This window comes from Mustela putorius, unplaced genomic scaffold, assembly GCF_011764305.1.
Source record: "Mustela putorius furo isolate JIRA1106 unplaced genomic scaffold, ASM1176430v1.1 tig00000242_pilon_pilon_pilon, whole genome shotgun sequence".
Classification (NCBI taxonomy): Eukaryota; Metazoa; Chordata; class Mammalia; order Carnivora; family Mustelidae; genus Mustela; species Mustela putorius.
Window position 1 is genome coordinate 910,774 of NW_025421325.1, and position 27,552 is coordinate 938,325.

Sequence of the window (27,552 nt, forward strand, 5' to 3'; positions counted from 1 at the left end):
ATTGAAATTTAGTCCTGGTAAAATTATATCATAAAACTGAGGCATTTTTAAAGGATTTGTGGACAGAAAGATATTATGCATAAACTTATTCTATACATTTGACTAACACTTAAGGTATATTTAGTATTTAGTATTTAGTATATTTAGCATATAGTATTGTTTGCCAAGCATAGGGACCACTTGACTCATCATTAATTGATGAATCAATTAAAATCAATTGATTTTAATGAATTAAAAATTATATATGTGGGGCGCCCGCGTGGCTCAGTGGGTTAAAGCCTCTGCCTTCAGCTCAGGTCATGATCCCACGGTTCTGCGATCGAGCTCCACATCGGGCTCTCTGCTCGACGGGGAGCCTGCTTCCCTTCCTGTCTCTCTCTGTGTGCCTCTCTGCCTACTTGTCTATCAAATAAATTTTAGAAAGTCTTTAAAAATAAAAATTATATGTGAATTTCTAACTACATGGCCTACAATTGAAATAACTTTTCTGTCCCTGGCATGCATATTCCACAGTTTTATGAATTTCATTCTCCTGATAAGGTTGGTCTGGGCTTGGTAGTGATGAAGTTGAAGGTAAGGAAGCAAAATAAAAATTTTAAAAGACTGCTGTAGCTTCTTTTTTAGATGGATGTGTATATAAGTGAGGGCATCTGTGTGTATGTTACTTAGTATGAATCAATTACTGATTTTTGTCACTTAAGAATGTATCTTAGAAACTGTCCCATTCATATTGCTTCGTCATTGTTTTGAATGACTGCAGAGCATTCCATTGAGTGGAAGGGATATAAGTGTTTAATCTGTCTCCTTGCAATGGACAGTTAGGCTTTTTCCTAACTTCTGCTCTTACCCTCAGTAGTGTATCTGTGGGTCACATTGCTGGGTCGGAGGTTATGTGCATTTGTAATTTTGATTAAAATGGGCCAATTGGTTTTTAAGAACGTTGAGCCAGTATACACTCCTACCAAAAGTGCATGAGTGAGTCCAATTCTGGTCAACCGCTTTTCTCTGCCAGGGCTCCTGTCTTCCTATATTACCATCAGTTTGAATGTTAGTTTCTCACACTGTATTGCGTCTGGGAAAATGTTTATTAGGTGGGTGATTGTTAGTATTTGTACAAATTTCATAGGGATTAAATCTTACACTGAAAACCACTTTCTTAACTGTATGTGTTTGCTGAATTAAATGGCAGCACTGTTAAGCATATTGGAATGTACTTTACGTTGCTTCAGAGCACAATTATACCAGAGTAGAAAAACCTCCAATTTGCAAATTATCAACAACTAAAGGTTTCCATGGAGATCATTTTCATAACGTAATGAAACACACTATTCATATTGTATGAAAGGTTTGGCTATAAACAGCATTATTTGCATTTTGTTTTTCTTAAATTCAGAAGGAAAAGGCCGCTAGATACTGTTTCTATATTTTTAGAGAAAACTAATATTAGTTGGTGAAGTTGCACTAAAAACACATGAAATTATTCTCTCCGTCCTTCATTCTGGCCATTTGATTGTGTACATGTGGGTTAACTACACATGCAGCCTCTAGATTGGAAGGTAGAATTTCTATGGTTCCTTTAAACAAATAGACTAGTTTGTGTTACACAATGACATGAACACCCTCTTTCTTTTCCACATTAAGGATTATTACATAGATAGAGAAAACCACTATCCCAAACTACTGTTTCTTTTCTCATTTTCTTCTTGAGCTACAGCTTGGCATCTATGAGAGTCGATTCCTGAAGGAACTTAGGTTTTATTTATTTTTTATGCTAATGTGATCTTTTCTAAAATTGACCATTGTTCTAATAGTTGAGGTTTTTTTTTTCTTTTGGCTTTTATAAAAGAGCAGCAGATGTTCAAGAACTTTTTTTAATGAAGTTTTCCTCTTTAATTTGACTTTCAAATGTGGTACTTAACATAGCTTCCTACCAGTTCACTTAACAAGAAAAAAATGTTTCCATTATTGACCTATTTGTAAAGCAGTTGTGGTGTTGGATATAGTTTATAGTGAAGATACTGGTTAAATCTCATAGAAAAATGCATAATTAATATAAAATCTCTTGGAGTTATTAAAATACAAATTAAAAAGTTAATATTAGGCAATTACCTTTTGTGTTTTCCTTTTTAGTACATATATTACATTTTAGAGAAACCGTATGATTATACTGAGTATTGAATTTAAAATTGTTCTTTCCCCTAAGGAAAGCAGTTTGTTGTGTTATTCAGACAGTGGAAGAGCAAAATGAGGCTTTGTTGTGGTATGTATTACTTTGGCTTCATGCCTTCCCCACAAATCACTGAAGGTCATGATGCTTGAATTGAAGGGGGAAAAAAAAACATTTTTACTGAACCATAGCACCCCCTAGCATCCTAATAGTTTTTGTTTTGAAAATTCAAAGGTACATTTTGTTTATGCTTATAAAAAAGAACCATTAAGGGCGCCTGGGTGGCTCAGTGGCTTAAGCCACTGCCTTCGGCTCGGGTCATGATCTCGGGGTCCTGGGATCGAGTCCCGCATTGGGCTCTCTGCTCAGCAGGGAGCCTGCTTCCTCCTCTCTCTCTCTGCCTGCCTCTCTGCCTACTTGTGATCTCTCTCTGTCAAATAAATTTAAAAAAAGAACCATTAATCTAATACCTAATATCTCTTATATTTTTATGACCAGGAAGGGATCTTTGAAAGATTCTATAGAAATTATGGAGAATGTGGGTCGTCGCCCTTTTTGCAAATAATTGTTCCATTACTTTCCATGGAGTGTTCCCTGTGTCCATGGAGTATTCGGGTCAGGATGCAGATCATAAGTTTTCACTGCATGCGTTGTGATCTGTATAGGAGTGGTAAATAGTTAAGTGTTCCTCGGTCCACCTGCCTAACCGCACTGACTTACATGTTGCAGGTACTTCTCCCAGCAGCTGGTCTGTTACAGTTACAGGATGTGAAGAAGACCTGCTGTGAATTTTTGGAGTCTCAGCTTCACCCTGTCAACTGCTTAGGAATTCGAGCTTTTGCTGATATGCATGCATGCACAGACCTCCTGAACAAAGCCAACACCTATGCAGGCAAGTGGAATAGACCTCGGCTGAGTTTGAGATGGAGGAATCTGGAGCTTTTGAGTTCTGATATGAATCTGTAGTGATTTCTAGAAAGTTGTGTCATGTTTCTGGATCTGGACTTTATAAAAATACATTTAAAATCTTATAATGTATCACTGCATAATTGAAGTATGTTTATAAAATTCTGAACTTAAAAAAAAAAGAAAAACCTCTATAAATTGGTATTGGGCCTAAATAGAATAGCTAGTTTTATGCAAGTATTGAATCCCTGTCTTTTTTGAGAAAATATTTGCATATGAAATTAAGTCATCTAATTTCTGTGGCTTTGTACCCCCTTTTCTTAAACCCAAGGCAACAATTTTCTGGCTTAAAAATTTTCAAGGTGTTGAAGTCTAGTTGCCTTTGGGCGGAGTGGAAAAATAGATCTGAAATATAGGCATCTTTCTCCTTAGACACTAGTTCTCAGAATCTCCTGGCACCCTCCTTCTGTGGCAGAGGCAGCCCATTGCTCTTGTCAAGGAAGCCATCACTTTGTTTTCTATATAGGACCCTCTGATCCTGATCCCCATCTCTCCAGTTTAGGGGGAGAGTTTCTTGTTATTGTTTTGGATATAGCTCAAGTACACAAAAGTAACTTATAATTTATTTTGCTGTGAATTTATAAGCATGTAAAAAATACATATTAAAGGTGATTGTTAGGAAGTTTCTAATTTTTTTAAACATCTTTGGGAAGGTAAGTCTGGTGGAAGTTATAACCCACCATCTCTGTCCTATAGTTGTAAGATCCAGTAAGAACTGTTACTATAGAACCTTCCATGACCACTGCCCCTTAATATGCTTTAGAATCCCAACTTCCTCCAGCCTTCAAATGCAAGAGCCACTTGTCTAAACTCCACTCCACAGTTCTTACTCAACAGGACACTGTAGCACACTGACCCGGATAAGGAGGGGTGTGTGTGTGTGTGTGTGTGTGTGCTTTTACATATGTGTGTGTGTGTTTACATATGTATGCACCAAGCACTGAAGAAAAGTATGCTATCATCCCTATTGTATTTATCAAAGAAATAATGGTAAGTGGTTAGCTGGAGAAAAAACCTGCAGTGCTGCAGTGAAACATAATATGACCAGTAGATTTGAATTTTATAGATTTCTTTGGGGTGGCCTGATTGGTCTGAATACCCTTTATAAGATTCTTTCAGTGGGAAAAACATGATCTGAATTTCAGAAGGCTAATTTACAGATGAACTTTTAGCACACAGCCCTTCTGTAAGCTGGGGAATGCCTATATATGTAATGATATTCATGTAATCCTTCTGAGTGGGATGAGACATTTTAAGAAAAACCAAAGACAAATTTGGATTCACTGATGTATTCCAGTGTTCTTTAGCTTTTCTTCAGCTAAATAGAAAATTTTCCTTCTAAATCTGTAAGATCCATTAACTCTAGACATAATGTGCCTGTTATGAGTGATTTATATTGGGAGAACGAAGGAGGCTTGTATATTTTTTGATGATTTTTTTTCTGCATGAACATATCTTTCTTGGGCAGCTAGTTGTCTCATATGACTTGATACACATTACTGACTTTTAAGAGATAGGGAAAGGGACTGGGGACAGAATGAATAAAGCAGGACTCATGCAAAAGATGTCCACACATAATTCACATGATGTACTAGAACTCTTAGTTCTGCTTCTGTCAGAACCAACTCATGCTCTGTGTGTTTAGGAGATCTTTATTAGATTTAATTATTTCTTTTTCTTATTTAAAATCTTAAATTTAGTGTGGTATACTATAAAATAAGAACAGTTATTCACCAGAATTTGAAGACCTCTATGTCTTCGTTTGTAGAGTCCTTCTTCATAATTATGCAGAGAATTCTTTGTGGACAGTTTATTGTCATTTTCAGCAAAATCATAAAGAAAAATTCTTAATTTTTAAAAAAATATTTTTAAAATTTATTTTAAAGAGAGAAGGCTCAGGGAGGGTGAGAAACCAGTGGGCAGGGTAGAAAGTGTGAGCAGGGATGGTGTAAATCCTTCCTGCTTATCCTGTTGCACTCCCTTAGCTGTGGCAGTGTGATGCTGGCAGTCATAGCCCGTCACGCTGGCCCCCATGCTTCACTGGGGCCTGTAGCGACATGTTTTTCAAATCATAGACAGCTGAGGGCGACTAGACCAGCCAGGTTAAATGATCTGCATACTGAGGCATGGTGTTCTGGACTGTAATCAGCCTTTGTTATGCTCTTGAATTATTTTCTTAGCTAAAAAGCTAGGTGAAATTATTTTTGCTTCATGCCTAAAAAAGAAAATTTTCACACCCAATTCCAGGTTGTACAGACTCGTTTGGATAATGCCGACTTGTGGATGCTGTTAGTTCCCATGTATTTTGAGTGGTGTCTGTATTTTAAGAGTTTCCCAAATCACGAATACCTTTGTTTTTAGCATTTTCTCCAGGACAAAAATATGGAGGAGATAAAAAGTGAACTTACTGGTTTCAATGCATTGTAATAGTCCCAGACTGTTTTGAAAGTTAGATTTTAATCTTAACTTGAAATATGAATTTTATTTAGCATTCTGTGTTGACAAACAAAAGTTGCCAGTTGTGGAATTGTAAGAATTTAAACAAATTTAAGGGAAACAACAGTTTTATGTTTTTAATCGTTCATTCATCTCGCCACTGCTGACATTAAAAGTTTGAGAAGCTGCTTACTCTTAGTTCTTAGTCATCTATGGGGAGATTTGCAGTATCATTTTCAAGCCAGTGTTCTGGCTCAAGTTCTAGGATTGGTGAACACTCAGTATTCCCCAGTGCCAGGAAAACCTGCAGTCTTCTCCAGTCCTTAACATACTTTCAATTTTCTTTCTTGCCCTCCTCTTGATATTAACCCTATTGTCTGTTTACATCCTGGCCTGAATTGCCACCCTATTAGCCTTTCTACCTTGCTTGCAACAATGACACTTTTTTATATGCCCAGCTGTTTTCTTGTGTGTCCCCTCTCCCTTTGTCTTAAATGAAACTTTGTTTTCCCTCCAAACCAGATTGTTGGGGGCCGACTTCTTCTTCTTTTTTTTTTTTTAAATTTATTTATTTGACAGAGAGAAATCACAAGTAGACAGAGAGGCAGCCAGAGAGAGAGAGAGAGAGGGAAGCAGGCTCCCTGCCGAGCAGAGAGCCCGATGTGGGACTCGATCCCAGGACCCTGAGATCATGACCTGAGCCGAAGGCAGCGGCTTAATCCACTGAGCCACCCAGGCACCCGGGGGCAGACTTCTTTAGGGAACACCCCTCCCCCCCAACTCTGGGAAGGTGGGTGAAGGGGTATGACTTCAGACTGTTGTTCTGTCCCTGTCACCATCCTCCATTCTGCCCCTGCTGGCTGGAGGCCTGCAGCATTCTCTCTGCAGCCTGTTTTCCCTCCAGACCTCCACGTCTGCTTCTGTCTTTGACACCTAGATTGTCTCCTCCCTCTCTACTTCCTCTCTTTTGCCGTCAGCAATCTCGGGATATTTCCTGTTGGCTTCCTTGAGATTCCCTGTTCATGGTTACTTGTGGCCACCATCTTTCCTCCATAAACAGACGTGCCACCTTAGACCTTGATTCCAGGGCATGTTGAACCTTGTTTGGACACCTTGTTGATATTTGAAACAGCTTTGTGCTGACTCTATTCTTGCCTCCTCATGTATTTCTTCATAAATCTGTTCTCTGATTCCACTTACCCTGCAATCTCTTGGCCCTTTAGCATAGTCTAAATGGCTAGTCATTTCAAAGCTATGCTTTGTGTGTGTCTACCTTTACCCAGGCTGCCATGGGTGATAAAGAGGCTCAGGGCAATTTAACCCCTGCTTACAGGGCCAATAATATTCCACTTACATCCAGGTTCAGTGTCTACATTATGCCTTATTCTCTGTAAAAGTAGGTCCCATAACATTTTATTTATTTTTGCAATCAGTTTGCTTCAATCATTTGCCCACCATTCTGTAATTTAGGCTAGGAGTCACTGCGTGGGGTAAACATCTGTCAAAAAAAGCCTGTGATTTTGAAAGCTGCCCTTTTGAAAGAAACTTGTATTGAGAGTTTGGTTTTTATAGTAGTATTACTAGCCTTGACTGTGTGATATGCATACTAAAGACTAAGGTGCTGATTATCCAAGGGTCTTTGCAGTGTTAATTTACCAATACAGAAGATTTTCCCTTTGGAGAACCATGAAAGCATTTGATGTACGAATTCATGCCGACTTAATTGATGCTTCTTACAAGAACTAATCATTTTTATGTTTTTACATTCATAATGTTCCTCATTTGTGTCCTAGTAAGTGACATGCAATCTCTCTGCTCTGCTTTGGGATGATAGTTTTTCTCATTCAGATGAGTAAGCTGTTTCTAGGTTTCACCAAAGCTGTCTGTGTTAATGGAGCTGCTGGAGATATAAATGTAATTTTTTTTTCCTTAGAGGCTAATAGTATTCAGAATGAAAGAATCACAGAGTATTAGCACCTGTAGGGAACTTAGCGGTTATCTCATCTAACATTTATTTTATTAATTAGGATAACGAAGACCGGGGGGATTTTTATTTTCCCAAAAACACTTTATCTCTCAGGGATAAGCTGTTTTGGGATCTGAAATATGTTATTATCCATGCACTTACCCTCATTTCTCAGATGGAATTCTGTACTAGGTGGAATATAGAGGAATTATAGGAATTCTTAATGGCACTTAATTCTGATCAAAAAGGTTTTTGATGTTGGGAAATCAAATATAAAGGATGCTTTGTAGCTTATCACAGGATGTATAACTGAACAAACAAAACTTTGGACTTTTATTTTGTATTTTATTGGACTTAATTTAGGATGAGGGACCAGAGCTAATGATCCCCAACAGACCTTGTGTGACAAATCCCAAGGCTTGTCTTTCATTTCTCTATAATCTTATTTTAGTTGCAGCAACGAAGCAAACAGGAAAATTCAACTATCCTAGAGAGTGAACAGAATCATATATAAGGAAGAATGTATATGTATATCATATATATACAATGAATGTGTTTAATATGTATTGCACATTCATGAGATAGTATGTACTACTGGAGTTATGCCTTCCTGCAGTTGTGGGATTTGTCTAGAGAAAAGGAACTGATTATTGAATGTCAGCTTAACTAGGCTGGCTTTACTCAGCAGCAGTGGTAAACTAGTAAGGGCAGGTTACTAAAGTCACAGTGAAAGCTCTGTGCTGTAAACAGTAATTTGTCAACATGTGAGTAAAAAGGTTGGAGGCAATAGTTGAGGTTGGTAAGGGAGAACCATGGTAATGAAGATAGGAGGTGACTGAAGCCAGTCTGGGGATATGGGAACTAACCAAACGCTGACATGATCTGCTCTTTAGGATTACATTTTAAGTATTTTGTGGGTACATTTTAGTGCGTGCAATAACTGTTAATTTGGGTACCTCGCTGAGGTGCAGTAAGCTGAGTAAGAATTCATTCAGTGAAAAGGAAGAATTTCTTATCTTGGCTTTGTGACAGGTATTAAGCTTATATCAGTCAAACCAATCCAAAGATGTTAGCATTTTAGCTGATAGTGTATTGAATAACAGTTCTGTAACTCTGTCTAGAAAGATGTAAGGTGATTATCTCATTCTCTTCTTCCAGGGTCAGACCATATCTATGAAACTGAGTTCATTTTCAGGTTATGTGTTTTGAGAGAGACTGACAAATGGAAGCCCTAAATTTGGAGCCAGCATGATGGTGAAGATCCCAAGCAGTATTATGTAAGAAATGCTCAAGAGTTAGGAGTTTGTAGACCATGGAAATAAAATTTAGAAGAACATAATGCTCTATAAAAGTTTGAAGGAATTTCAGGAGTAAGAGACATTAATCACGTCTTTGGTGGGCAGAGGTAGTGTCAATGTTAGAAAATAAGAGGGAGAAAGATTCTAGTGCAACATAAAGCCGAACTGCCACTTATAATAAGTGTTCAAGAATGGTGTGACTACCTTGCTGTCTGTTGATGTGTGCAACATGTGTAACAGATAACCATCAAATACAAGCATTTTAGAGGTTGCTCTGACAGAAAATGAAAGTTGTGTCAGGGACCTTTCAGATTTCTTATACAACTAAATTTTATGATTTCCCATGGCATTAGAGGAAAAGATTCAACAGGATTTGTGGAAGAATTTATTTTAGGGTTTAAAGAGAGGAAGGGATGTAGGAGGGGGGAAAAGGGAAGTTCTTTAATGGATACAGAGTTTCATATTTGCAAGATGAAAAAGTTTTGACTATCTGTTTCACAACATTGTGAGTATATGTAAAACTACTGAACTGTATACTTAAAAATGGTTAAGATGGTAAATTTTATATTCTTTGTCTCACCACAATAAAAAAGGAAAGAAAAAGGAATGAGGAATTGAGGTTTCATTTAGCCTTGGAATCAGTGCAGATAGTAGAGCCATTAAGACACAAAAGGAGGGATGCCTGGGTGGCTCAGTCGTTAAGCCACAACCCCGAGATCAAGAGTCACAGGCTTGGGAGGCCTGGGTTGCTCAGTGGGTAAAGTGTCTGCCTTCGGCTCTGGTCATGATTGTGGAGTCCTGGGATTGAGCCCCGCATCAGGCTTCCTGTTTCTCCCTCTTCCACTCCCCCTGCTTGTGTTCCCTCTCTCTCTGTGTCTCTCTCTGTCAAATAAATAAATAAAGTCTTAAAAAAAAAAAAAGACACAAAAGGAGTATAGGAGGGCACTCTAGGTATCTAGAGGAAGGTACTGACACTCTTTGAGGTGTAGGTGGATCTTAGTCTTGATTGCTTGAGGGAGAATGAGAGTGAAGTGCACTATCAATTTTAAGAAATTCTCTGACTGGGCAAGTATATTAGCAATAGGCAAAGGTAGCAGGCCAGTGGAGGACCTTGATTTATTTTGAGAGATAATCAGACTCAGCCAGAGAATATTTGCCAAGCATCCAACCAAGGTGGGGGAAACTGGGCAATGAAGAAAAATTCAGATAGTAGAGCCAAGGTAAGTGGCCTAAAGTGGTGAATAATGTGAAGTTTTTAGAGGACTGCTTGTATGGATTACTGGGTGTGTGGTTGGGGATGAATCTGATTAGAAGAGTCATGGTGATGATTCAGATCACGTAGAGACTAACAGGTGGAAATTCAAATATTAAGGTTTGGAGAGAGGTTGAATCTGGGAGCAACCATACTGGGGTGCTAGTTAAAGATAGCTGGGGACACATAAATGTGGATGAGATGGGTAAGGGAGGGTAAGCAGAAAATGAAAAAAGGGCTCAGGGCAGACAGGACAAATAAGCACAGGCAGCAGACTCAAATGTTTAGGGAGCTGAAGGAGACAAACTGAGTGATTAGAAAGGTTAGACAGACACCTGGCTGGCTCAGTGAATAGAGCATGTGCCTTTTTTTTTTTTTTTAAGATTTTATTTATTTATCAGAGAGAGAAAGTGCACATAAGCAAGGTAGCACAGGCAAGGGGAACGTCAGGCAGAGGGAGAAGCAGACTCCCCGGCGAGCAAGAGGCCTGATGCAGAGCTCTGATCCCAGCACCCTGGGATCATGACCTGAGCCGAAGGCAGACTCTTAACCCACTGAGCCACACAGGCCTCCCAAGTGTGTGACTCTTGATCTCGGGGTTGTGGGTTTGAGACCCACGTTGGGTGTAGAGATTACTTAAAAAAATAAAAACTTTTTAAAAAAGTTTAGAAAACAGTATTATAGAATCTGAATTGGGAGAGAGTATCCTTAGGATTAAACACTGTATGGGGGTTGAGAAGTTTTAATCTTAAGAAAAGGACTTCCAAAGAACAAATTCAGGGGAAGGGTGAGCCAGAGGCTACGCTACAACAGGTTAAGATGTGAGAGCACAGTGCTCCAAAATGCAGAGGCTTCTGCTTGTATGAATAAACTAAAGAAGTTTTGTATGAATATCAACAATGTAGGGCAGTGGCCCAAGATGGGGAGGATAACCATTTTTTTTTTTTTTCTTACTTAGGACAGCATTTGTCCACTGAAGTCAGGACAATAAAATGTGTTCATTATCTATAGCAAAACTTTTTATCCCACTGGGGAAGGAAACTGGGCCTAGTTTGGAAATACTTTTATTTTTTCTTTTATAAAAATCTTAAGCACTAAGATGTTCTTCATTTTTGCCTCACCACCCCCAACAACAAGTATTCTGTATCTATCCATGTACAAAATGCCTTTGTGGGACCTGTGGGGTCCAGCATCATACATCATCCAGTGGGAGTCTTGCCCACTTGTGCATTGCATAATAGGCAGACAGACTCGTGTCTTGGCTGTGGACTCTGAAGTGACCCATGAACCCATTCTAGCCCTTCTTGACTGAAGTCAAGGAGCCACTGGAGAACATTGACCTAGATGGTCACCTGTGGTCAAGAGAGTCTTTGAAGAGGTCTAGGTTTCCAGAGAAGATCCAGCACTTACCAGAGGGATAAAAAAGTTTGGATACATTAGAGTGGGTCAGAACAGTTTGTCTTTACACACATCACACCTTCCCTAAGGTACTACAGCACAGGAGCAAGGAAGAACTTCCTCAGGAAACAATTCTTTTAGTGCAGAAAAGGGAGAGTGTATGAGTGAGTGCCCAGGTACACATTTCTACTAACTGTGTGGTGGACTCCCATCAAAAAGCCTTCCCACTAGCTGCTGGGAAAACCCCCTGTCTCAGATCCTCTCAACAGACCCATGGCCAGCCCATCCCCTGTGTGCTGTGCCCCTTACCTCCACTGTGTGGCCAGTTTCCTATTTGTGCTTTTGTAGAAAGCATCAAGAGTGGGCTTTGGAAGGTGACAAACAAGCACATGCATCCAAATCTGTGGGTGAGGGAGAGACCACAAACTTCAGCTGTAGCACCACCTTTAAGAAAACAAGAGGCTGTGAGCACTCAGCTTGGTGTGTTGCAGGATGAAGACAAGCATACAAGCTTAAGATTTCTTCTGCAAAAGAGAATAAGAAGCTTAGAGCAGATGTATCCATGGAAGGTCCAGGAAATCCTCAGAATCTCCAGCAGGGCTAAAGACAGATATTAGTCCCCTAAAGACAGTAAAGTTACTGCTACTTCAAATGCAGAGACAGCAGCACATAACTCCAAGAAACATTAAAAAATCATGGTAATATGACACCACCAAAAGGTCACAGTAATCTTCCCATAACCAAGCCCCAAAACATCCAAGATCTGTTATTTTCCTGATAAAGAATCAAAATAGCTGTTTTAAGAAAACTCGGCTTCAAGAAAACACCAATAATTCAGTGATTTCAGGAAAACAATACAGGAATAAAATAAGTTTAACAAAGAGAGATCATTAAAAAAATTTTTTTTGGAGCTGAAGGATTCATTGAATGAAATGAAAAATGCAGTGGAAAAGATCAACAGACTTGATCAAGCAGAAGAAAGAATCAGGAAGCTTAAAACTATCCAGTCAGGAGAACAAGGGAAAAAAGAATGAAAAGGAATGAAGAAAAGCTGCATAATCTATGAAATTCCATCAGAAGGACCAACTGGTGAATCAGTAGAGTTCTAGAAGAAGAAAGGGAGAAGAGGACAGAAAGTTTATTTAAAGAAATAAGGGCTAGGGTGCCTTGGTGGCTCAGAGTGCTAAGCACCTGTCTTTGGCACAGGTCATGATCTCAAGGTCCTGGGATTGAACCCTGCATTGGGCTCCCTGCTCAGCGGAGAGTGTGCTTCCCCCTCTCCCTTGGCCCATCCCACTGCTTGTGCTCTCTCTGTCTTCCTCAAATAAATAAATAAAATCTTTAAAAAAAAAAAAAAAGACAAGAAGAAGGGCTATCTGGGTGAAGATTTGGATATCTAAGTTCATGAAGCTTTTATAGGTCACCAAACAAAATCAACTTAAAGACATTTTCTCTAAGATGCATTATAACAAAATAGTCAAAAATCAAAGAGATCATCTTTTTTGTGTGAGTGTTAGTCACCATACTGTACATCATTAGTTTTTGATGTAGGGAGTTTGCTTCTTCCTTCTCCCTCTCCTTTTGCCCCTCCCCTGCTCATAGGCTCTTTCTCTCTCAAATAGATAGAATAGAATACAATAATACTGTAATATGGTGCTGTGTTAATTCTAGCACAAGATTAAACGATAAAAGTATCAAAAATAACTATAGCTATAATAATTTGTTAGTGAATGCACAATATAAAAAGTAATTTTTCAAAAATTTTAATTTATTAACATATAATGTATTATTTACAGGTCTGTGAATCGTCAGGCTTACACACTTCACAGCACTCGCCATAGTACATACCCTCCCCAATGTCCATAACTCAACCACTCTCTCCGTACTCCCCTCCCCCAGCAACCCTCGGTTTGTTTTGTGAGATTAAGAGTCTAAAAAGAGGTAATTTTTGACATCAAAAACCATAAACTGTGGAAGGGAGTAAAAGGGTAGAGTTTTGGTATGAGATCAAAGTTAAATTTTTAAATTTTTATTTTTAAAGTTAAAATAGACAGTTATATCTGTTATAAGTTTTATATGAATCTCATGGTAACCACAAAACAAAACTTTATAGTATATATACAAAAGATAAAGAGAAGGTAATAAAGCATACAACTATGGAACATTACCAATTCACAAAGGAAGGAAGCCAAAGGGAGAAAGGAACAAAGGAAATACAAAACAGCCAGAACACAAGAAGATGGAATTAGTAAGGTCTAATTAATAAATACTCTAAATGTAAGTGGATTGAATTCTCCAATTGAAAGGCATACAGTGGTGAGATAGATTAAAAAAACAAGACCCTATTATATGGTGTCTACCAGAGACTCACTTTAGCTTTAACGACTGAGTGAAGGGATGGAAAAAGATAGTCCATGCGAGGGGAAATCAGAAAAGAGCAAATGTAGGTATATTGATATCATACAAAATAGATCTTGAGCCAAAAACAGTAAGTAGAAACAGAGAAGGTAATTACATAGTGACAAAAAGTTTGATTCATTGAGAAGATGTAATGATTAAAAATAAGTATGACGTGGGGCATCTGGGTGGCTCAGTGGGTTCATCTTCTGCCTTCTGCTCAGGTCATGATCTCAGGGTCCTGAGACCGAGTCCTGCATGGGACTCTCTGCTCAGCAGGGAGCCTGCTTCCCCCTTCTCTCTGCCTGCCTCTCTGCCTACTTGTGATCTCTCTGTCAAATAAATACATAAATTATCTAAAAAAAAAAAAAGTATGACCCAACATAGAGCATCTAAGTATATTAAGAAAGACACACCAGAAAGGAGAAATAGACAACAATAAAATAATGGTAGGAGGCTTCAAACTCCACTTTCAACAATGGATAGATCATTTAGACAGAATATCAACAAGGAAACTTTGGACTTGAACCATAGTTTAGACCAAACAGACCTAACAGACGTGGAACATTCCATCCAACAACAGCAGAATAGACATTCTTCTCAAGCACATACAGAATGTTCTCCAGGATAGATCATGTGATAAGTCACAAAACAAATCTTAGCAAATTTAAGATTAAAATCAAACTGGCTATCTTTTCTGAGCACAGTGGTACTAAGCTAGAAATCAGTAACAAGACTAAACTAGAAAATTCACAAATGTGAGGAGATTAAACAACATACTCTTGAACTGCCAGTGGGTCAAGGAAGAAATCAAAAGGGAAATAAATATCTTGAAGCAAACAGAAGCACACCACACCAAAATCTATGGGATGCTTCAAAAGTAATTCTAAGAGGAAAGTTTACAGTGATAAAGGCCTATTAACAAGATGGGATTGGGAGGGAGACAAACCATAAGTGACTCCTAATCTCACAAAACATATTGAGGGTTGCTGGGGGGAGGGGGGTTGGGAGAAGGGGGGTGGGGTTATGGACATGGTGGGGGGTGTGCTTTGGTGAGTGCTGTGGGGTGTGTGGACCTGGCGATTCACGGACCTGTATCCCTGGGGATAGAAATATAAATTTATAAAAAATAAAAAATTTTTAAAAAAAGATCCAAAATAAGCAACCTAATTTTATACCTCATGTCACTAGAAAAAGAACAAACTAAACCCAATGTTAGCAGAAGAAAGAAAATGACAAAAGACGGAGTAGAAATAAATGAATTAGAGACCAGAAAAACAATAGAAAAGGTCAATAAAACTAAGAGCTGGGTTTTTTTTGCAGAGGTAAAACTGAGAAAACTTTTAGCAAGACTAAAAAAAAACAGAGACTCAAATAAATAAAATCAGGAGTGAAAAAGACATTGCAGCTTATACAAAGGATCATGAGACTAATAAGAACACTTATATGCTAATATAATGAGAAGAAATGGATAAATATCTAGAAACATGCAGTCTACCAACACTGACTCATGAAGAACTAGAATAATCTGACCAGACCAATAGCAAGTAAGGAGACTGAATCAGTAGTCCAAAAGTTCCCCAAAAGAAAGATCCAGGACCATATGGCTTCACGGATGAATTCTGTCAAACATTTAAAGAATTAACACTAATCCTCCAACTCCTTCAAAACACAGAAGAGGAGGGAATACTCTCAAACTCATTTTGCAAGGCCAGGGTTAAAACTAATACCAAAGCCAGATAAGGACATTGCAAGAAAAGGAGATTACATATCAATGATGAATGTAAGTGCAGTAATTCTTACCCACATATTAGCAAAGTGGATTCAGCAGTACATAGAAAATCGAGTGGGTTTATCTGTAGGATTCAAGGATAGTTCAACATCTGCAAACAGTAAATTTGGTACAGCATAGGAATAGAATGAAAGGTAAATATTATGTGATCATCTCAGATGCTGAGAGAGCATTTGACAAAATATGGCATTCTTCCATGAGACAAACTCTCAACAAATTAGGTATACAAGGAACATACATTAATGTATTAAACGTTAATATAGTAGAGGTCATATATGGCATACCCATAGCTAAACCTTCATACTCAGCCGTGGAAAACTGGAAAGGTTTCTTTAAGATCAGGTACAAGACAAGGATGCACACTCTCAAAACTCCTGTTGAGCATATTACTGGAAATCCTAGCGGAGCAATCAGGCAAGAGAAAGAAATAAGAGACATTCAGTTGGAAAGGGAGAAGTAAAATTGTCTTCGCAGATATATATATATATATAAAATCCCAAGATTTCACCAAAAAAAAAAAAAAACCCTTGAATGAATCAACAATTCAGTAAACTTGCAGGATACAAAATTAACATGCAAATTTGAGTTTCTATGCACTAACAAATATCTGAAAAACAAAACAATCCTATTTGTAATAGCATCAGAACCAATAACATACCAACATACCTAGGGATAAATTTAACCAAGAAGGTAAACAATCTATACATTGAAAACTACAAGACTTTGATGAAAGAAACTGAAAAAAGATAAATAAATGGAACAATATGTTCCATGAATAAGAAGAATTATTCTTCATGAATTCATGAATAAGAAGAATTAATATTGTTAAAATGTCCATGCCACCCAACTCCATCTGTAGATCTAGTGTAATCCCTATTAAAATTCCAATGGGGGGCCCCTGGGTGGCTCAGTGGGTTAAGCCTCTGCCTTCACTCAGGTCATGATCTCAGGGTCCTGGGATCGAGCTCCACGTCGGGCTCTCTGCTCAGCAGGCAGCCTGCTTCCCCCTTCTCTCTATGCCTGTCTCTCTGCCTATCTATGATCTCTGTATGATAAATAAATAAAATATTTAAAAAAAAAATAAAAAAAAATTCCAATGGTATTGTTCAACAAGTAGAAAAAAAAAATACTAAAAATTTTGTGGAATCATTAAAGACCCCAAATAGCCAAAGCAATCCTAAGAAAGAAGAACAAAAGTGAAGACATTGCACTTTTTGATTTCAAACTATATTACAAAACTATAATAACCAAAAGAGGGTGGGACTGGCATAAAAATTGACACCATGACCAATGGAACAGAATTGAAAGGCCATAAAAAATAGGGTCACTTAATCTATGACAAAGGAGACAAGAATATACATTGGGGAAAAGATAGTTTCTTTAAATGGTGCTGGGAAAACTGGACCATTACATTATACCATATACAAAAGTAAACTCATTATGGATTAAAGACCTGAATGTAAGGCCTGCAACTGTTAAAGTCCTAAGCGAAAACATTAAGTAATATTCTCATTGACGTCAGCTTTCACGTTTTTCTGGCTATGTCTCCTTAGGCAAGGGGAAACAAAAGCAAAAGTGAACTACTGAAACTGTATCAAACTAAAAACTTTTACACAGTGAGAGAAACCATAAAACAAACAAAAAATATGAAAAGGTAATATACTGAATGGCAAAAGATACTGACAAATAATATATCCTAAAAGGGGTTAGTATCCAAAATATATAAAGTACTCATACAGTTCAACACCAAAAAAAAAAAAAAAAAAAAAAAAAAAAAAAAAAAAAACCAACCAGAAACTCAAATAATTTGATTAAGAAGTGGACAGAGAACCTGAATAGGCATTTTTGCAAAGAAGGCATGCAGGCAGCCAGCAGACACGTGAAAAGATGCTCAATATCGCTAATCAGGGAAATGCAAATCAAAACCATAATGAAATATCTCACACTAGTCACAATGGGTAGTATCAAAAAAGACAAGAAATAAAAGACAAGTGTTGGCAAGGACGTGGAGGAAAGTTTTCTTGGATACACTGTTGGTGAGAATGTAAGTTGGTGCAGTCACTATGGAAAACAGTATGGAGGTTTCTCAAAAAGAAATATTGTATGATCTAGTAATTCCACTGCTGGGTATTTACCTAAAAGAAACCAAAGCCTCTCATTTGAAGAGATATATGCATCCTTACATTTACTGTGGCATTATTTATAATAGTCAAGATATGGAGGCAGCCCAAATATCCATCAATAGATAAATGGATAAAGAACAAGTAGTATATGTGTACAGTGAATGTTAGCCATGGCAAAGAATGAAATCTTGCCATTCACAACAAATGATTCCTTTTTATTTTATTTTATTTATTTATTTGACAGAGAGAGATCACAAGTAGATGGAGAGGCAGACAGAGAGAGAGAGAGAGGGAAGCAGGCTCCCTGTCGAGCAGAGAGCCCGATGCGGGACTCGATCCCAGGACCCTGAGAACATGACCTGAGCCAAAGGCAGCAGCTTAACCCACTGAGCCACCCAGGCGCCCCCAAATGATTCCTTTTTAAAGTTGTAAAGTCCTTGATTATACGAACAGTTTTTCCCCCATTTGGAGGAGTAGGTATATTTGTGAAATCAAAGGTTCTTTTAAGAATTTAAGAATTCTTAAAAATATTTAAGAATTTTAAGAATTTTAGGAATTTTAAGAATGTTAAGAATTTCTAGTTTTACCAGTTTCTGAAAGGAGGTTGAGGGTATAAAATAGTATGCTTTGGTCCCCAGATGAAATACCACAGAATTCAGAGCTATCTATATTACAAATCAATCCTGTTTTTTTAATGATGGTCATACGTTCAGACTGACCAGCATTTAAAATTTCTTTGTTTAAAGTTTTCAAATAAAGTTGGTTTCCCTCCTTATTCCAGTATGTTTTGAAGTCCTCTAATATTTTACATAATACATTCAAATGTGTGAATATATAATACCATGTACTTTATCTGATTTATATACTCTAAGGTTTTATGGATTTAAATACTGATAGTCTTATTAGCATATAAGGATTAGGAATACATGTTTAATTCTAAAATACCACCCTGTGAAGGAGAAGTGATTCAGCTGAGTATATGATAAGGCAGCTTTCCTACCTGTGTCTCTATTTTGTTACTTAAATAGAGAGCACTTCCCCAGGTGAGATTGTTTGGGTTTTGTTAGCTCTTGCCTTGAGGAAATAGTTGTTTTTCTCATTCTTAGGTTAGATTAAGAAAACCTGCTTCCTTTTGAAACAGATTGAAGCTGGATAATGGAATGTTGGTTTTAATGGGTTTTATTTTTAACCTCCAAACAGAGCAGCATTTTGCAGATGTTGTACTTAGTGAAGAATTTCTCAATCTCGGCATTGAACAAGTGTGCAGCTTAATCTCAAGTGACAAACTTACCATTTCCTCAGAAGAGAAGGTAATTAAATTTTTCTTTTCTAGTATATTGTGAAGTAGTACTTTTCCTTTCTTTGTTTCACTTTGTTTTGTAACTTTGTAATCCTGTATGTGTAGTGACAGCCAGTGATCTTTGATGTGGAAGTTATTAGAAACTCCAGTAGTTAACTTGTTGATTGTCTGCAGATTACTGTTTCTTCACTTCATAGGAGGTTCCCTGAATTGCTAAACATTAGAGTTTTGTCCTTGACTCCCACAGCAAGAACTGGTACACATTAAGCTGTTTGAAACAAGTCTTTTGGGTGCTCAGTTTCTTCCCAAAGCCAGATGTCTGTAAAAATTGTGATCTAAGTAATTTCACTATCACATGAGTTGGAAGAAGATACCAGGGATAACAAAGTAATAGCTTGTTCTGGACTGAACATTCTTTGTTAAAAAAAAAAAAAAAAAACAACAATTTTATTTATTTGAGAAAGAGAGCATGAGAGCAGGGGGGAAGGGCAGAGGGAGAGAGAAACAGACTCCTTGCTGAGCAAGGAGCCCAATGCAGGACTTGATCCCAGGACCCTGGGATCATGATCTGAGCCAAAGGCAGATGCTTAGCTGACTGAGCTACCCAGATGCCTTAGACTGAACATTCTTGACCATACTCTTCCTTTAGTCTGGTCTCCTGCTACTCATACCCACCCCTACCAGTGCTTCCCTTCTCCCTTCCAGAGTGCTGTGCACCTGCTTTGTCTGGCTGTAGCCTCCCTTTCTCCACATTTTGAGTTGCCTTTGTTAGCCACCTGCACCTTTTTTTTTTTTTTTTTAAGATTTATTTATTTGAGAGAGGGAGAGAGAGCATGAGCAGGAGGGGCAGAGGGAGAGGGAGACACGATCTCAAGCAAATCCTGTGCTGATGAAGCCTGACGTGGGGCTTGATCTCACAACCCTGAGATCATGACCTGAAATCTAAGAGTTGGCTGCTTAACTGACTGAGCCACCCAGACGCCCCTGACTTTCTCTTCTACCCTTAGGGTTTTATTCTTTGGTGAGTCTTATATTCTGTGGGAATCAGGGCACAAAAGCTTGTGAACACACTGAGTTTAGAGAAACAAACTTTTTTTTCCTTTTTGTTCTTTTCATTTAAAATTATATAAAATTTAGCTTTTATTCTTCAAAGATATCCATCCTGCCTGGCCATAAAAAGACACATTTACTGTTATATTTACTATATGAAAAGAATATGTGAGAAGTGCTTGTTAGATGTATAATCTTAGCACTTTAGAACTATAAAGTAGAAGAAGACATTACTAGTCATATTAACAGACATTTATTGAGTGCCTACTGAATACCAGATACTGCCATAGCATCTCAGATATGGAAATACTAACAAAATCGAAATCTTTACTCCACAGACTAGAGGGACATACAGCCGGGTAAATAAATGATTATGGAATGCTGTAGAGGGTACTCTAGGAGCATTTCGTCATTCCTGGTGCGGAGGGCAGTTCAGCCTATCTCACATGTGGGACCCAAGTTCTAAAAAATAAGTGTGCATTTGCTGGGGAAGTCCAGATGGGTGGGAATGGGAAGGGCATTTCAGGTAGAGGTAGAATATGTAAATGTAAAAAAGGTGAGAAAATATAATTTGCATTATGTTGGTTCTATATGGTTAGAGTTTAGAATATGTTTGGCAGAGTGGTAGGAGTTAAGATGGGAAGGTGACAAAATATCTTCTCAGCCGTATTAAAGAACCTTGACTTCATCCTAGTGGTGGAGAACCTTTAAAGGGTTTTAAGCAGTTGGAGAATAAAATCATAATACCTACATGATAGAAATGTCATGATCGCTGTTCTGATTTTCTCCTGCTGCGTAACAAGCCACCCCAAAGTGTAGTGACACAAAACAATAACCATTTTATTATACTCAAAATTCTGTGGGCAGAATTCATTCAGGGCATTTTGGGACAGCTTATTTCTGCTCAGTAGTATCTGGGGCTTCTGCTGGCTTGGCCTGAATGTCTGGAGATACCAGCCTGATACCAGATGAGCCATCCTGGAGCTTCAGTCCATTTGCACGTGGTATCTTATATCTCCAGAATTTCCACAGTGGCTCCTTCATTCACTTGTCTGGCTTTTGGGCTAGAGTTTGGTTGGTATCTCCCTCCACCTCTGTCCTCTTCCCCCAGACCCCTCCTTGCACTCACTCTGTGTGGCTAGTTTGGGTTCCTCGTCACAGGGTAATCTCAAGTAATGAGTCTTCTTGCATGACATCTGTCTTCCCCCAAATGAGCATTTCAAGAGACCCGAGTGAAAACTGAAAAGCTTTAGAAATCACTCAGCACTGCTTCTGCTTCTTTATTTATTTATATGTATTTTTTGTTATACAGGGCCAACTTAGATTCCCCGTGGCAGGTTTCATAAGGTGTGAATACTCAGAGGTGTGGTTTATTAGGGGACTATTTTGGAAGCCAGCTGTAACAGTGGTGGTGTGCTGAATGAACCAAAAGTAGGGTGAGGGTCAGATAGGAGGATGTTGAAGTCATACCAGTGAGCAATAGGAGCTGATGTAGGATGGTTGAAACAGGTGGAGGAGAGCGAGCAGAGCTGAGAAACAGTAGATAGAATTGACAAGATTCTTTTTATTTCTAGCACCCAATACCTAGAGGTACTTGGTAGGTACTTGCTGACCAAATGAATTAAAGAGCTATGTTAATTATATTGTAAATAATTTTTAGTTTCTTGTTCTATTTCTGTACCAACAGAAGTTTTTTGTTTCAAATGATCCACTTACCTATCATCAGGCATTTTCTACAAGCCTTTAAAAATTACTGGGTTATATATTCATCGCCCTGGAGGGAAATTATAAAGCCAAATATGGGCTTCATATTAGCCTATTAGCTTTCTCATAGGTACATGTTGTTAAGTTGTAATGCCCTTGTTATTTCTTTTTTTAAGAAAATTCAAAAACAATAGATTTTAATACATTCCATTGTGAGAAAAGTTGTGTTCATCTATTCTACACACCCTTGATTTAGAAGTGGACCATTAACATTTATGTGTAAACCTAAAGAAAAAGCCCCCAACATAGTTGTTTATAAGGGCATGTGATTTTCATTCCACAGAATCACTTAGCTTTATTATTTTGGGTGCTCTATTCCAAAGAGACTTGAGATTTAAATCTAGGTACGTAGAACCAAATTCAAATTAAGAAGGTTATCAACTGAATTAGATCGTGTATCATCAGATTATCACAGCAACCATTTAAGTTCAAGAATATTAGATAGTGTATTTGGTGAAATTCTTCGTAAATACCAAATGAAAAATACTTAATATGTAAAAGTACTAAAGGTACTTACTCAATTAAAAGTAGAATTACTGTATCATCCATCAATCCACTTCTGCCTATATCTGAAGGAAATGAAAACAGAATCTTGAAGAGACATCTGCACTCCCATGTGCATTGGTTTATTGCAGCATTGTTCACAAGAACCAAAATATAGAAACAACCTAGTGTCCATCAGTGGATAAATGGATAAAGAAGATAGCTCTCTCACACTCACATGCATGCACACACACACGGAAATATTATTCAGTCACGAGAAAGGAAATAACTGCCATTTGTGACAACATGTGTGGACCTTGAAGGCATTTGCAAAGTGAAAGAAGTCAGAAAAAAAGACAAATGCTATATATCACTTATATGTGGAATCTAAATAAACTGAACTCAAAGAAACAAAGTGCAGTGGTGGTTATGTGGGGTTGGAGATGGGAGAAATGAGATTTTGGTGAAAGGGTATAAACTTCTGCTTGTACGATGAGTAGGTTCTCGGGAATGTATAGTATGGTGATTATAGTTAACAGAACTGTATTATATACTTGAAAGTGGCTAAGAGTATATCTTAAATGTTATCACCACAAAAAAGAAGTACATAATATACATAATTATGTGACATGATGAAGGTATTAGCTAAGGCTATGATGGTCATCATTTTGCAATGTATAAATATATCAGATGAACATCTTAAACTTACACAGTGTTATCTGTCAATTATACTTCAGTGAAGCTGGAAAAAAGTAATTACTAAATACCAAATTAAAAGAAATAAATAGACTTAATAACTTTTTTAGTACAGCACAGGTCAAGATTTTGAAAAATTTGAGCTATGTGTTAAACTTGAATGTCTTAGCAGGAACTGAATAAAATGTAATCTCATCATACTTCATTCACATGCCTTGGTCCATAACTCATTACTTATTTTTCTTTTTCCCCTATTTTCTGCAAGGTATTTGAAGCAGTAATAGCTTGGGTAAACCATGACAAAGATGTAAGGCAAGAATTTATGGCTCGGCTGATGGAACATGTGCGGTTACCTTTGCTTCCTCGGGAATATTTAGTTCAGGTAAAAGCATATGCAAAACACATGAATACACATGGCACTTTGTCACGGGTAGCACTGTGTCCCCGGGCTGACAGCATGTAGATGCCTGTTACACAGTGGTAAGATCTGTAGAATACAGATCCACAGGGCACAGGACAGAGGACAGTAAAGGCACCTGCAGTCCTTGGCATCTGTTCTTTCTTTGGCCACTCCCCATTCTTGGAAATTTGCTTCCCCCAATTTTTGATGTGGGCAAGCAAATACTAGAGCTTATCCAGAGTATTTATGGTCATTTACACATAAATAAATGCACCTGTGCCTCTGTGTCCCTGCTCTGTATCTTCTTTGCTTTCCTTTTGAGCTTCTTCTGATTGCCCTGCAGAAATGGAATTTTGACATTTGACCCAAATACTATTTAATTCTACATCATAGTTTTACAGTGGCACGTATTTGGTTTTGGTCTTTATTTCTAATCTGAGGAAACCCAGGGTATTTGAAATAAGTAGAAATAAATGGATTTTAGCGGTCTATGAGAATTTTTTTATTATTAGCATCCTGGTCTGAAATTTTTATAATTGAAACCATTTAAGGAAACATTCTTTATTAAGAGATTCAGTTGGAGCATTTTAGGATTTCTTGAAGCCTTATTATTTTTTGTGATCTGTATAGTCATTGACAGTCTACTGTTAAGAAAATGAACAGAAAAATCTGTTCTGCATGTGAGGTCAGGAATAGCAGGGACAAGATTTGTTTGTGGTGTAGGCATGTTGTTATAGGTATTTTGAATCATTCTCTTGGGTATTTTATTTGCCTTTTTGTGTTTGAAAAGTGTCTCTAATTTATTAGTATTGCCTACTCCACCTGAAGAACTCATTATCTAAATGTTTTTCTTACTCTTTGGCTTGATGTTTAAAGATAATAGGTGAATTTATACAGAAAAAGAAGAAGAGATATAGATGAATATAGTATTACCTAAAGATTATTCTATAGCTGATGTCGAGGTATTTAATTTTGATTGCCATTCTTTTCTTTATTGCTTACATGTGTTTTTCTCTGCAGACCAGATATTGAGCATTTTTTGGCTTCATTTATTTTTCTCTTAGTGATTTTCATTGTAAGGAAAAGACTGAATCAGAGAGTATAGTTATTATTATTATTTTTTTGCCTCTTCTTTATTTCTGTATCTTTGCCAGTTTTATCGTGGAATAGTTATCCCCCTCATGGGATATGTCTTATTTCTTCTTACAGAGGGTTGAAGAGGAGGCATTGGTCAAGAATAGCAGTGCTTGCAAAGATTACCTCATTGAAGCTATGAAGTATCATTTGCTGCCAACAGAGCAGCGTATATTAATGAAGAGTGTCCGGACCCGTCTGAGGACACCCATGAACCTTCCCAAAGTAGGATCTGTTGTTCACACTTACTGCTTCACCTGAAGGGCCCATAGTGAGGCTGTTAATGTTTTTATTCATCTGAATTTCCACATGCCTGAGAATTTATTGTAGTGTCTATAATTTAGCTTCTCTATTGGGTTTGTGTGTGGAGGGTGGGGATTGTTTGGTTCATTTGATCTTTATAAACCACATGATGTCACTGTTCTGGAACAGAAAGCAACTGATTTTTGTCTCTTCTGAGTTTTATTAGCTTGAGTTACAGTATAAAGGAAAATCAGAGAAGGTAGGAAGATTTGTCTGTAAGCTGTGTGTTTAGGTAATAACTGAAAACTGAGCAGTTTCCCAGAATTACATACTAGAGTTAAGGCTGAAGAACAGCTTGTTCAGTTCGTTTCCTTCCTCTTCCCTGTTGTATGCTGTCTGATGGTTCACTCACACATCATCTGTAGTCATTTCAGTGTAGGTCTCCCCTCTCTTGTCCCAGATCACCAGTGTTCACCTTTCCCTTGTGTGAGAGTTGATATTCTACCTTTATCTTTTTAGTTGAAGCCATTTATGTTTTACTGATTTAATTTTCCTGACAGAATAACCCCACATTTCTGTCTCTGTTTGCAATTTCTTGTGCCCTTTTTCCATCTTCACAGTACTAGAAAACCAGCACTTTATGCATCATTTTGTATGGTCTAATCAGAATGATCCATAATATAATGCTTTTATTTATGTATTTATTTTTAGCTCTTATATGCGTGTGGGGCAATGATAGATTAAGAAATGAGTTAATCTGTTACCCATTGTTTTCTTACATCATCTTTAGTTACCACTGTCCTTTCCATTAAATTATGTCTTTTAAATTTTTTCACTTAATGCTCTTAGTGTTCTTTTCAAGTTTTATTTTTGGAGTGTACATTTTTAATTTCTTCAAATCTGTGTTGGCATTGTTTTTCTGTTCTGCCCAGTGTTAATACCAGTTCTCCATTTAGAACTGTGTATTTTGCGAGTATGCTATTTACTCCTTCTTCTAGATCATTAGTAAATATTTTAATTTAGAATGGACCTCACCGCTCTTCCTGGTGACACCTTGCTAGAAATACTCACTCACTGACAAGGTCCATTTGCAGAAAATTTCAGTCCATAGGATTATGTTTATTATCTAAGCCAAAAATAAGTAATTTGGCCTGTAACATCCAGTGAGATTCCGGATCAAATAGATTCAAATTTGGCATGACTTTTTTTTTTTAAACATCCCTCTGCGTGTTACTCATTTTGTTGTCTCCTAGAGGTTTGGAAGCTTTTCTCAAAATACTCTAAATTTTTGCTCAGAGTTATTATCACTTAAAAGGTATTTACAAGGCATTCACTTCCTACCCTGTTTTGAAAATTGGTATTTGCCGTTTTTAAATTTTCTGATCTCTCCTCAGTTCTCCAAGATTTTTCAAAAATAATTGTAAGTGGCTCAGTAAGTACATTAGCTAGTTCCCTTAACACTTTAGTATGCATGCCATCCGGGTCTGCTGATTTTATAAATGTTTACATTTTCCAAGTACCCTTTTACCTGCTTTTATAAATAGCCATCTTTATAAGTCTACATCACTTCATATTTGTCCATATTATTTGGTGTCAGTTTTTGTTTTTAAAAAAAAAAAAGATTTATAAAAAGTGTTCACAGTCCTAGCCCATATAAATTATCATTTCTTTTTATGCTAGTTTCTTCAGTATTCTTCTGAGCAGCTTTGTTTTATTTTAATACTTTTTAAAATATTCCATATTTGTAAAAGTTCTCTTCTCCTGGCATCTTAAGCTTTGCTGTCTTTAACTATTCTTCAATGACCTTTAGAGTGAAAACTAACTCTCTTCCAATTTCTGGAATAAACATGTCACTTTTGGAAACTTTCTGAAGTGTTCTTGGTAAAATCCCACCAAGTATTTTATTTTCTCTTTTGTAGAGTTGTGATCATCTGTTCAGTTACATTGATTCTGGGCTTTTCTGGTTGTGGCTTTGGAGTGGCCCTTCCAACTCTCTTAATACTTGTGATTTCTCAGCTCTTTACCTTTTATACTATCCATCAAGGTTCTTATTCATTCTGCTGTCTCAGGTGGCTGGGGGCGGGGGGGCAGCAGACATGGCAGATGGCAGTATGCTCCACTGTTGCTTAGACTTTGCATTTGCATGGTCCCTTCTCAAAATTTATTTATCTAGGCTCTTCTTGAGCAAGATGTCAGAGGGGTAGGAGACTGAAATATCATTAGGTCCCAGGAGTTCAGCTAGATAGTTATCAAACCGTTCTGAACACCTACAAACTCAACAGGAGATAGAAGAGAGGAATAGCTGCAATTCTAGGAACAAAAAATTAACCACTTTCTGGAAGGTAGGATGTGCAGAGAAGTGAATCCAAAGAGATGGGAAGATAGTCCACGGGAGAGGGGCCAGCTCCTGGCAAGTGGTGGAGCAGTGGAGCACAACATTGGAACTTTTAGTAGTCTTCTCCACTGAGGGACGTTGCTCTAGAGGCTAAGTGGTGGTGGAGCTCTCGCGGGGACAGTGTGGTCTCAGGACTCACAGGGTCACATAAAGACCAGGGCTGTCTGAGTATGTCAGAGCTGCCAGGTATTGGAGTGGGGAAGCCGACTACAGAGACAGAACAGAGGAGTGAGCTCTCAACTCAAGGTCAACTTTACACCATGATCCAAGGCACAGTTGGGCCACTGCATTT

At 37.7% G+C, this 27,552-nt stretch overlaps 1 protein-coding gene across 2 annotated transcripts in view; it reads left to right on the top strand.

Annotated features, from left to right (window-relative positions):
- Positions 1-27,552, top strand: part of KLHL2 (kelch like family member 2) — a 106,343-nt gene that overhangs the window by 56,632 nt on the left and 22,159 nt on the right. For both annotated transcript variants that reach the window (XM_045078281.1, XM_045078282.1), the window contains 4 exons: positions 2,897-3,059; positions 18,996-19,105; positions 23,354-23,470; positions 24,698-24,847. In XM_045078281.1, coding sequence (XP_044934216.1) covers positions 2,897-3,059; positions 18,996-19,105; positions 23,354-23,470; positions 24,698-24,847 — 540 coding nt within the window. The remainder of the gene's footprint in view (positions 1-2,896; positions 3,060-18,995; positions 19,106-23,353; positions 23,471-24,697; positions 24,848-27,552) is intronic.